General features: G+C 34.5%; 2 protein-coding genes across 2 annotated transcripts; both read left to right on the top strand.

Moving 5' to 3' along the window:
- Positions 1–586: 586 nt before the first annotated feature.
- Positions 587–1,126, top strand: LOC120129800. The gene has a single exon (XM_039147212.1). The coding sequence runs from the start codon at positions 587–589 to the stop codon at positions 1,124–1,126; it is 540 nt and encodes a 179-aa protein (XP_039003143.1).
- An 821-nt stretch (positions 1,127–1,947) lies between these two features.
- On the top strand, positions 1,948–4,124 carry LOC120129640 (transcription factor AS1-like). The gene is made up of 2 exons (XM_039147099.1): positions 1,948–2,127; positions 2,935–4,124. The coding sequence occupies exon 2, from the start codon at positions 2,985–2,987 to the stop codon at positions 4,056–4,058; it is 1,074 nt and encodes a 357-aa protein (XP_039003030.1). The 5' UTR covers positions 1,948–2,127; positions 2,935–2,984; the 3' UTR covers positions 4,059–4,124.
- The last annotated feature ends 7,465 nt before the right edge of the window (positions 4,125–11,589 follow it).

The following is an 11,589-nucleotide window of genomic DNA, read 5'->3' as shown; positions in this document are numbered from 1 at the left end:
CAAAAGTGAGATCTTTGTAGCTGGGTTAATTGCAGCTCAATGCAATGTTATCAGTGAGGGCACTGGTTTTCAATTAGGCAAGCTCCCTGTTCGATACTTAGGGATTCCTTTGGTCACCAAGAAGCTTACGGAGAGAGACTGCCTTAGTCTCATTGATAAAATCAAAGCTAGGTTGAACTTGTGGGAAAATAAGTATTTGAGTTTTACCGGTAGGCTACAACTAGTGTGTGATGTCCTGTTTAGTCTAACTAACCACTGGTGTGGGCAAGTAATGCTTCCTCGGGGGGTGATCAAGAATGTTGAGCAGTTATGCTCTCGGTACTTCTGGAAGGGTGTTGATCTACCTGCCAATGGAGCTAGGGTGAGCTGGAGGTAGATCTGTCTACCGAAGTTTGAAAAGGGCCTTGGTGTTATTGACATACAATGATTGAACATGGCTTTTTCTGTGAAATTAATTCGAAGCTTATTGGTAGATGAGGGTTCCTTATGGGTGGCTTGGACTCGGTCTTATGTTATAAAAAATACATATTTTTGGCAGATGGTTCCTCCTACTAATGCTAGTTGAAATTTTAAAAAGTTGTTGAAGATGAGGTATACGGTTAGACATCTCTTTGTTAACCGTGACTGTGTCCTCAATACAAGGCAGACATGGGAGGACTTGCGCATCATGACTCAAATGGTTGGTTGGCATCATCTGGTTTGGTTTTTCGGGCGTATTCCTAAGCACAACATAATCTTGTGGATGGCCATTTTGGACAGGCTCCCCACCCGGATGAGATTGATGCGAATGGGTTTAGTAATAGAGAATGATAGATGTCTCTTCTATGATTTGGTGCTTGAGACTAGAAACCACATTTTCTTTAAATGTTATTATGCTAAAAGCCTGTGGAAGGCTATTCTTTTGCTCTGTGGCGTTAATCGAAAAGTAAGTCACTGGGAAAGTGAGCTTTCATGGGCTGCTCACTGCTTTAAAGGAAAGTCCCTCCTTACGAGAGTGTTTAAGCTTGCATTGACGAGCTATGTGTATGCCATATGGAGAGAAAGGAATAAGAGACTGTATGGTGGATTGCATAGACCGATGAGTGATATCATGCTGAACATTAAAGCTGATCCAGATTCGGTTTGATGGATGGCCAATTAACAGAAGTGAATCTAGGAACAATGCCCTTTGTGTTAGTTGGGGTATCTCATAATTGTGGGTGCCTTCTTTTTTTTCTCTGTTCTTTGTTAGCCTTTACTTGGCTGAGGGGTAGTTGTTTTGCCTCTGTTTTTATTTTTGAAAATGTTTGTTAGTAGGTGATGATGTGCTGTAAAGAGTTGGTATTTTGTAACAGAATTCTACTTTCTTGAGTAATAAAATTGATTATCCAAAAAAAAAAATTTAAATTTAAGACCTTTAATAATATTAATATTCTTTTTTGTAAATAAAAATTTAGGTCAATTGTAAAGTTAATATATATATATAAGATTCAATTGACATTTATATTAAAATTTATAAATTATCAATCAAGAATGATAGTGATATAATTCGAACTTAATATTATAAGTTTAAAATTTTAAATCTAGCCACTTATATCAATGTTGGTTGATAACATTTATTTTTATTACTAAAACGATTGTTGAATTTATCTCCAAAATAATTATTAATTTTTATAAAAATATATCGTTTGCACGTATATATTATTTGAAATTTATTTAATTATTTTAGTTAGTAGTAACAATATCCCTAGTGTTGTCCAAAAATTTTAGTTCCGTTTCCTTATATTCGCAGTCCCACTCGCGTGCATGGTCCTCCATCACGCCCCTACTGTCGGACTTTTTTTTTTCTTCGTCTAAATTTTACTGTGTGTTTGACAACACTCACATTTGAGTTTTCATTTCCCTTCCGCTCTCCCTTTTTATCCTTATTTTTATTTTGTTCCTCTTTCCTCTCTCTCCCCGGTCTCACATTTTTTTTCTCTCTAAGCCGCTCTTCTATCTTCCTTTTCTTGATAGTGTGTTGTTTTGGACTGTCGGTTTTCAAAAAACTTTCTATTATCATTTTTCTGTTGTTGTCGGAGGTTATAAGCTAGAAGATGCAACCGAGACAGAGTTTAAATATCGGCACTTGAAGATAAGAAAAATATGGTGAGCTTGTTCTGTTAGGCTTCATGTTATTTTTTTTTTGTTTAATGCTCTGCTTTGTATGAATTTTGTGTTGTTTTTCGTTTTACTCTTAGTTTTCTCGGCAGCCAAACGTTCCCTAAATGTGAAGATTTTGATGGGAGCCCCCCCCCCCCCCCCCCACTTTGACAAATCCCTTAGCTTGTTAACCATAGATTATTTCTTCCAGTTCTCTAAACTGGGTCTCTCAGAGAAATGATTATTTACTATAGAGTTATCCATAATTGCTAGATGTTGAAGAACCGTATTCTTTTGCCTTGAAGCTGTAATTTTCTCAAGATTGTCTCCTAAATATGACAGATGGTTTGAATGTTCGATTGATTGTCGATTTTCCATCTTGAATACACTGTCATTGGGCTTGTTTGTCTCCTAAATATTTTAGAAGATTAGTTTAATTAATAGCTTAATTGAGGGAGCAAATCATAGTACTAAATTGCAGTTGCGATGCGGATGCGATCTTGTGGTGACCTTAAGAAATGTTACGATGCGGCCGTTAATACTATGGTACTAATCTAGTTTGATTTATAGATTATGTAAAGACGAAAATTTTATCTGTTGCATTATGAGTGTTTAGCAGTAATTGTATGATATATCATAACTGACTAGAAAGTGCAGTGGATAGATTCTTCTACGGGCTATGACCTTTGTTATAAGTTCATCTTTAATTTTGCCAGTGGTGGCATTTAGTTCTCTCTTATCTGTGAGTTTGTTACTGTTTGATCCAACTGTTATCTGTTGGCTATTTGCAAGAACTTACTGATTTTGTTGCAGATACACTATGAGGATCATAGAGCGATGGGAAGTGGTGTTTGTCCCTGGAAATGAAGGAGAGACAACGTTGGAGAGCTGAAGAAGACGCATTGTTGTGTGCATACGTTAAGCAATATGGACCGAGGGAGTGGAACCTTGTGTCACACCGAATGAACACACCCTTAAACCGAGATGCGAAATCTTGCTTAGAAAGGTGGAATAACTACCTCAAACCTGGTATCAAGAAGGGATCCCTTACGGAAGAGGAGCAGCGTCTTGTGATCCGTCTTCAAGCCAAACACGGGAATAAATGGAAGAAAATTGCTGCTGAAGTCCCTGGCAGAACTGCTAAAAGACTGGGAAAGTGGTGGGAGGTATTCAAAGAGAAGCAACAAAGGGAACACAAGGAGAAACATAAGACGGTCGAGCCAGTTGAGGACGGCAAGTACGACAGGATATTAGAAACTTTTGCCGAGAAACTAGTGAAACAGAGGCATAGCTCAACCTTTCCCATGGCTGCTTCCAACGGGGGTTTTCTTCCTACTGACCCACCTTCACCTGCTCCAGCTTTACTTCCACCTTGGCTTTCGTCTAATTCCAACAATACTTCAGTTGTCATGCCACCTTCCCCCTCTGTGACTTTAAGCTTATCCCCCTCGACGGTGCCGGCTGCACCCCGAATCCCATGGCTGCAACCCGAGAGAATGTCAGAAACTACCCCCGTTATGGGAAATATGGTACCCCATGGATCATTTCCTCCTTGTAATGAGAACCTGGTGATATCTGAACTGGTGGACTGCTGCAGGGAGCTGGAAGAAGGGCACCGAGCTTGGGCTGCACATAAAAAGGAAGCAGCCTGGAGGTTAAGAAGGGTAGAGTTACAACTGGAATCAGAGAAAGCGTGCCGCAGAAGGAAGAAAATGGAAGAAATAGAGTCGAAGATCGAGGCTCTAAGGGAAGAGCAGAAGACCGCTCTTCATGTGATCGAAGCTGAATATAGAGAACAACTAGACGGGCTAAGGAGAGATGCCGAAGCAAAGGAGCAAAAATTAGCTGAGCAATGGGGTGCGAAGCATTCGCATCTCACCAAGTTTCTCGATCAAATGGGATGCAGAGCCAGGGTTGGGGAGCCAAATGGGCGGTGAGCAAAGCGTCCATTCTCTTCTCATATTCGATTATGGATGCCATCTACTTGTCTGAATGGAAAGGTATCATTAGATGAACTAGCTCTATCTTTCGTGTTTACCTACTAAAATATATTGAATTTACATTCCAACTCCTGGATGAAACTCTTTGAATCCGAGTTGATCGTTTACTTCTATATTAAATTTACATATATTTTAGACTTTATATAAAATTCACTCTATATGAAAAACTAAATGTAAGGAATGCAGTATTTTTTACAACTCTTTTAGGATTAATATTTTAACCTTCCATTATTGTGTTTTGAGATGTATTTCATGTTTTATTTATATACATCATGCATGTAAATCTCTTGATTAGAAATGATAATATTTTGAAAATTTATAATTGCATTATTGATATATGAATCTTATTAAAAAAATATCATAGCGTGTAAAATTTTCTTAATGTTACGCTGTTCTAAACCCAATATTTTCAACATGCATTTGACAGCATTCTTTGTTAATTTCTTATTGTAAGCTTTAATTCCAAATAGTTTTTTTTTGTTATTCTTTGTTTTTCATTTTTAAGCTATATATATATATATATTATATTGGTTACCTATTTAGCTTCAATTATATTAAATTGAGATATGAATTATATATATTAAGTTTGTACTATTGATTTTTTTAAGTAATTAGTTACTGGATAGTTTAATAATTTAGTTGTATTACATCAACAAAATCTGTTAGAGTTAATAGTATTTGGGATATTAAAAATGTATCTATCATCTATTTGGTATTTAAGAATTATTTATGTTCAACGGTAAATGAATTGTTGTTATTTTTTGAAGTCTCATGTTCGAGCACTAGAAATGTCAGATGTCCAGATTAATAAAAGAAGAAATATTTTTATTCAGTAGTCCTTGAAACTTTTTTTTTTCAAGAATCACACCATTTTATTTTATTATTATAAAAAAATCATGTATCACTCGAGATACCACATGAGACATAATAAATATTAAATTTTAAAAAGTAAAAGTTAATAAAATATATTTAAAAATAGAAATTAAGTAAAGTTCAAGGTCAAAGTGAAGGAAAAAAAATCTTCGAGAACCAAAGTGAATAAGATATGAAAGTGATAATGAAGTACAATTATAGGGATCAAAATATGAGTTTTTATCAGTAATTGTACCATCCATGCATTGTTTTTGCTGACTCCAATATTGATTGTCATCACTGCCTGTATAATAATAATAATATAGCTTTTGCGATGGCAGAAGTGTATTTTTGTATTTAGTCATTGCTTAAAAGCATTCCTCTGGCGATATTTGCAGTGCATCAGCTACTATCGTTTATCATTTATCAACAAAGATTTGCAGCAGCTAAACGAGATAAGATTCACTGCCTGCTGATATATTTAAAAGGGTAAACTGTATAGTTCCCTTTATAATCTAAACGACTTAGATCACCGGTTAAAAAATTAATTACGTTGGGTCTCTTATGTTTTCAGTTCGTTCAGTGATTAACTCTCATTAATCCCTTAACGAAAGTGTTACGTGACAATTAAAAGATCAAAAAAATACACGTGACTTCTTCTTCTTCAAGCTCGTATGACTCTATGACTGTACTTAAACCTGATAAAGAAAATCAAAATTGAAAAATATACAAAACAAAAGCTGATGCAGCATGCTTACCTCTTATCTGGGTTGATAATGATTTTGCGTGTGAAAGAAAAAGTGATGCGACATGGGTTATGAAACACATTTGTTTCATTTATTTTTTGTTTTATTGATTAACATAACCCATTAACCCTCATCATCATGTTTCATACACAAGTCAAGTTGTTCTCATGGCAATACTAGCTTTAGCTATTGGAGATGATACAATATCTAGTCAAGTCAGACTCGAGGCTATTATAGATGTTTCATCTTGCTTTCTCATTTAACGGATCAGTGAATTGTAAAGTCTTGTTTTATTACAATGGGGTACGTATAAGAAAACACAACTTTTATTTTTCTACCTTACTGTCGTTACCAGTGGCGGGAAAAGTGATGTGAATAAATGATTTTTAAAATGATTTGGGAGTCGCCATCGGCCTTTTGGATCAGGTAGGTCGAATACCTAAAAATCATCATTTAAAAGAGTTTTTAAGAAAACATCGATTAAAAGATAAACTGATCTGCGTTTTAACTAAAAATTCGTTCTTTTTAATAATAAAAAGAGATTCGTGGTCGGTTACGTTTAGGGAAGGATTAACACCCCTACAACGCCCAAAATTGGTACTTTTTAATTATAAATTGTCTCTATTATTAAAAATTCAAAATATATTTAATTTATAATCCTATTATTTCAAAATTATAATTATGAAAATATATTGAACATAAATAAGATATTTACTTATTTAGAAATATCAGAAAAGGACTTCTAGGTGCCTTAAGACAGCTCTTTTCTTCGATATTAATAAAAAATAAATATAATAATTTAAATAAAATAAAATAATAATTTTTATAATATTTAATTATTTTAAAATACCAGAATAGGAAATCTAATTGTATTAAGACTGCAATTTTCTTTGATATTGAAAATAAATATACATTATTATTTAAAATATATATATATATATATATTTATGTGACTAATATGAAAATAATAATAATATAAAAGTAATAACAAAATAATATTATAAATAAATAATATTTCAAATAAATTTAAAAGCAATAATATTAAATTGCCAAATATATAAAAACAATCAGGATCAAAGTGAAAAGAAACAAAATATTGGTGACTAAAAAAAAGTAAAATATCAAAATTAAAGGGCATAATTCGAATTAAAAAAAAACTTAGTGCTAATAATGTAATTTAACCTTATTTAATTAATTCGGGTTAAAAAATAAATTATAAAAATTATGAAGGACTAAATAAGGCATTTAACCTAAATATATGTATAATACAGGTAAGGACTAAAACATAATAAAATAAAATTTGAATGTTGAATTAAAAGGTTCAAAATTCAATTTTAGTGACTAAAATGAGAATTTACAAAACTATGATGGTTGCGGGTATGGTTTTCCCCTAATGGAAATTACACAAGCACCCCTCCCCCTAAACGACGCCGTATGGGAGAAGGTATATAAATACCCAAATGGCTGGCCCTACGGACCATCATCCTCATTCTCTTCTTTCCCTCTATCTCTTTAAAAACGAGAGAAGCGTTTCTCTCTCGCTTCTCTCTTCACCGGATGGATTCTGGTTTCCTGCCGACAGCCGTGTTCCGGCCGATTGCCGCTGTCGGCCACCGTTCACGGTGGCTGAAAATTACAAAATCCACCCCAAATTGAAGCTCGATTTTCCCTTATCCTAAATCCAAGCCCCGTTTTTCCTAATAACCCTCTGATAACCCTAGATCTAAAATAAACCGAGGGTTTTTTTACCTTCGATTAAACGACGGTTTGACGACGTTTGGTTTCCGACGCCGTTTGGTAAGTCTCTTCACTCTTCTCTCGGTTATTTTTCGTTGCTTTCTGTCTGTGTCTTGCTTATCTCCTCCTTTTTGGTTTCTGTCTCCTCTCTTCCTCTCTGTCCTCTTTTTTATTTTGCAGGTGAGTCGAGGCTTTTATAGCCTCGACGAAACGCTCCTCGGACCGGTCACAGAAGGGTTTCTCGGTGAGTCACCATAGCTATGGTGGTGACTCACCATAGAGCTCGACGTGGGGCGATGACGAGGCGCTTCTGGAGGCTTCGATGAGACGTGGCAGAAGCTGGAACGTCAGCTTGGAAATAACAGAGGTGACCGTAGTTCCTTTGGTCCAAGGCGGCGGCTGAAACGTCGTTGGGCGGCTTAAACTTACTGGAAGCGGCGGCTGGGAGCTAGGGTTTGAAAACCCTAGCTGAAACCCCAAAATGATTTAGGCTTCTCGGGCCTAGTTCAAGTTGGTTGTAAAATGGGCCAGAGTTGGGCCTCTTCTTGGGCTTGTAATTATTTTTTTATTTTAATAATAATAATAATAATAATAATATATATATAATACATAATAATAATGATAATAATTTTAATAATAATAATTTAAGTAAAATGAAAAATTGGTGTTTACAGCTGCCTCTCTTTGCTCATTCTTGTTTTAACAAGAATAGAGCAAAGACGAAAAAACAATAATTTTTCATTTGACTTCTTTTGAGTAAAACTGAAATGTTGAAAACATCATTCCAGAGGTCTTAAAAACATCATGCACTGAAAGGCTTACAGATGGCCCTAAGGCTTTGAAAACATCAAAAAGCTCCCGAAGGCTTTTTGAAAACATCATGCACTACAGGACTTACAGATGACCCTAAGGCTTTGAAAACATCAAAAAGCTCCCGAAGGCCTTTTGGAAACATCATGCACTGTAGGACTTACAGATATGTGAAATAGTTTACTAGGTAAGAAACTATGGAAATCGTTTTCTTACTATTCAACAATTTCATTTTCAAAAAAGATTGAATGAGAAACTATGGAAAATCGTTTTCTCATTCTTTTTCAAAATAACTTGTTGATTGGGTAACATGCCCCATTTCAAAATAACTCGAAATAACTGTCTCAAGTGAGACAAATCTTTGTTTTAAGAAAAACAATCTCAAGTGAGATAAATTTTTGTTTCAAGTGAAACTGTCTCAAGCGAGACAAAATTTGTTTTAAGAAAAACAATCTCAAGTGAGATAAAGTTCTGTTTCGAGTGAAACTGTCTCAAGCGAGACAAATTTTGTTTTAAGAAAAACAATCTCAAGTGAGATAAAGTTCTGTTTCGAGTGAAACTGTCTCAAGCGAGACAAATTTTATTTTAAGAAAAACAATCTCAAGTGAGATAAAGTTATGTTTCGATTGAAACTGTCTCAAGCGAGACAAATTTTGTTTTAAGAAAAACAATCTCAAGTGAGATAAAGTTATGTTTCGAGTGAAACTGTCTCAAGCGAGACAAATCTTGTTTTAAGAAAAACAATCTCAAGTGAGATAAAGTTATGTTTCGAGTGAAACTGTCTCAAGCGAGACAAATTTTGTTTTAAGAAAAACAATCTCAAGTGAGATAAAGTTATGTTTCGAGTGAAACTGTCTCAAGCGAGACAAATCTTGTTTTAAGAAAAACAATCTCAAGTGAGATAAAGTTCTGTTTCGAGTGAAACTATCTCAAGCGAGACAAATTTTGTTTGAAGAAAAACAATCTCAAGTGAGATAAAGTTCTGTTTCGAGTGAAACTGTCTCAAGCGAGACAAATTTTGTTTTAAGAAAAACAATCTCAAATGAGATAAAGTTATGTTTCGAGTGAAACTGTCTCAAGCGAGACAAATTTTGTTTTAAGAAAAACAATCTCAAGTGAGATAAAGTTCTGTTTCGAGTGAAACTGTCTCAAGCGAGACAAATCTTGTTTTAAGAAAAACAATCTCAAGTGAGATAAAGTTCTGTTTCGAGTGAAACTGTCTCAAGCGAGACAAATTTTGTTTTAAGAAAAACAATCTCAAGTGAGATAAAGTTCTGTTTCGAGTGAAACTGTCTCAAGCGAGACAAATTTTGTTTTAAGAAAAACAATCTCAAGTGAGATAAAGTTATGTTTCGAGTGAAACTGTCTCAAGCGAGACAAATTTTGTTTTAAGAAAAACAATCTCAAGTGAGATAAAGTTCTATTTTGAGTGAAACTGTCTCAAGCGAGACAAATCTTGTTTTAAGAAAAACAATCTCAAGTGAGATAAAGTTCTGTTTAAACATCCTGCACTGTAGGTCTTATGGATGTGGGAAATAGTTTACTAAGTAAAAAAACTAAGAAAATCGTTTTCTTACTTTTCAACCATTTCATTTTCGAAAAGATAAAATGAGAAACTATGGAAATCGTTTTCTTATTATTTTTCAAAATAACATGTTGATTGGGTAACATGCCCCAATCTCAAGATAATGCTGTTTGGAAATAGTTTACTAAGTAAAAAAACTAAGGAAATCGTTTTCTTACTTTTCAACAATTTTATTTTTAGAAAAGATTAAATGAGAAACTATGGAAATCGTTTTCTCATTATTTTTCGAAATAACATGTTGATTGGGTAACATGACCCAACCTCAAAATAATGTTCATTCTTATGGATTGCGTCCATCTATTCTTCAGATGTTGGCGTGATTCCTGCCTTCGAGGTTTTGAATTCTACATTCTTCTTGTAAGGTATTTCTTACCATGAATCTTCTTGTTCTTCCGAAGATCTGTAAAACTTCATGTTTGAATGCACTCAGATGTATCAATGTAATGCATTGTCTATTGTGCAAATGATGTTCTTATGAATGCATGAATGTTGATGTAATCTTCATTTGACTTCAAAGTGGTGAACTTGGTCTTCCTTCACTTCATTATTTATTACCAAGGTTAACTCTGGATATCAGTGTAGCAACTTATGCTATCAAGTTTGCATTTCTGCAGAATCATCTGATCAACTTGTATCTTTGCGTCTTCTTTGCTTCATGAAAGTCTCAGAAGAAATGTTTCATTTATGGAACTCTTGCCGTAGTCAGAGCTATGACCTTGATGCACCATTTTGTCTTTGATAAAACCAACTTTCTTTACTTGGACTTGTGTAGAAATCCAATAAAGCTTTCATCTTTGAAAAGAGAATCTATCATCTTTAAAAAGAGAATCTATTATCTTTGAAGAGTGTAGATGTAGATATGTCTGAATCAACGGGGATTAATTAGGAAAGTAGATTCTGTTATGATTTGACTCTTAAAACAGATCACAAGGAAGATTTATTCCAATTCCTTTCATGTCTCTGTATATAATCAGATCTCAAATAAGACAACTTGGACCATATTATGTCGAGATGCTTAACAACAACCCGTCATTCAACCTTAGTTGGCTCCACTAGTTTCTTGTTGTCAAAATTTCAGCTCTCCTTCTGTGGAAAGAAATCTTCATCATATCTCACTTCTAATCTTGGGGTTGAAGAAGACAAACTTCATCTTGGATCAATAAATGGAAACCATATGATTGCAACATTGGTTCAACATCGGAATAACTGGTTCGTAAAACATTTGACAATACATTCATCTTTTCCTGTGGTTTCTGTCGAGATGTAAAACATTTGAAAACACCTTCTTCCTTTCTTGTGGTTTCTGCCCGGATTTCTGGTCAGGGAGGCTTTTTCATAGCGCTCAGAACTTTCGTATAATGTCACAAGACCACTTGAGAACAAAACTCAATAGGAATACAAATGAGATGCTGGTGTGACCAAAAAGTTGATCAAATTCTCAAGATATGCTAGTGATGAATTAAATAAGAGATACCAATTGATCTCGATATCATCTCGGGCAAGGGCAAGTGTAATACTGATCACGTTTTCTTCTGTAATGAGCATGGTAGAAATTAGAAACACATCAGCTATAGGGGCTATGTCCAGAAAGAGGTTCATGGAATTCTTGCCGCTGGGGATAAAACACACATGATAAACCAAAATAGATGAAAACTCAGTTCACCCTGGCTGGTAATAATAATCTCAACAACAACATGAATAACATTAATGTAAGTGAGTCGAGTATTCCTTTCCAATG

Source organism: Hibiscus syriacus, unplaced genomic scaffold (assembly GCF_006381635.1).
Source record: "Hibiscus syriacus cultivar Baekdansim isolate YM2019G1 unplaced genomic scaffold, ASM638163v2 tig00110503_pilon, whole genome shotgun sequence".
Taxonomy (NCBI): domain Eukaryota; kingdom Viridiplantae; phylum Streptophyta; class Magnoliopsida; order Malvales; family Malvaceae; genus Hibiscus; species Hibiscus syriacus.
This window is presented reverse-complemented; position numbering and strand designations above follow the sequence as displayed.

What these genes read in the sequence shown, in the direction of transcription:
- LOC120129800 (XM_039147212.1), top strand. Translation starts at nt 587, where the DNA reads ATGAGGTATACGGTTAGACATCTCTTTGTTAACCGTGACTGTGTCCTC.
- LOC120129640 (XM_039147099.1), top strand. Translation starts at nt 2,985, where the DNA reads ATGAAGGAGAGACAACGTTGGAGAGCTGAAGAAGACGCATTGTTGTGT.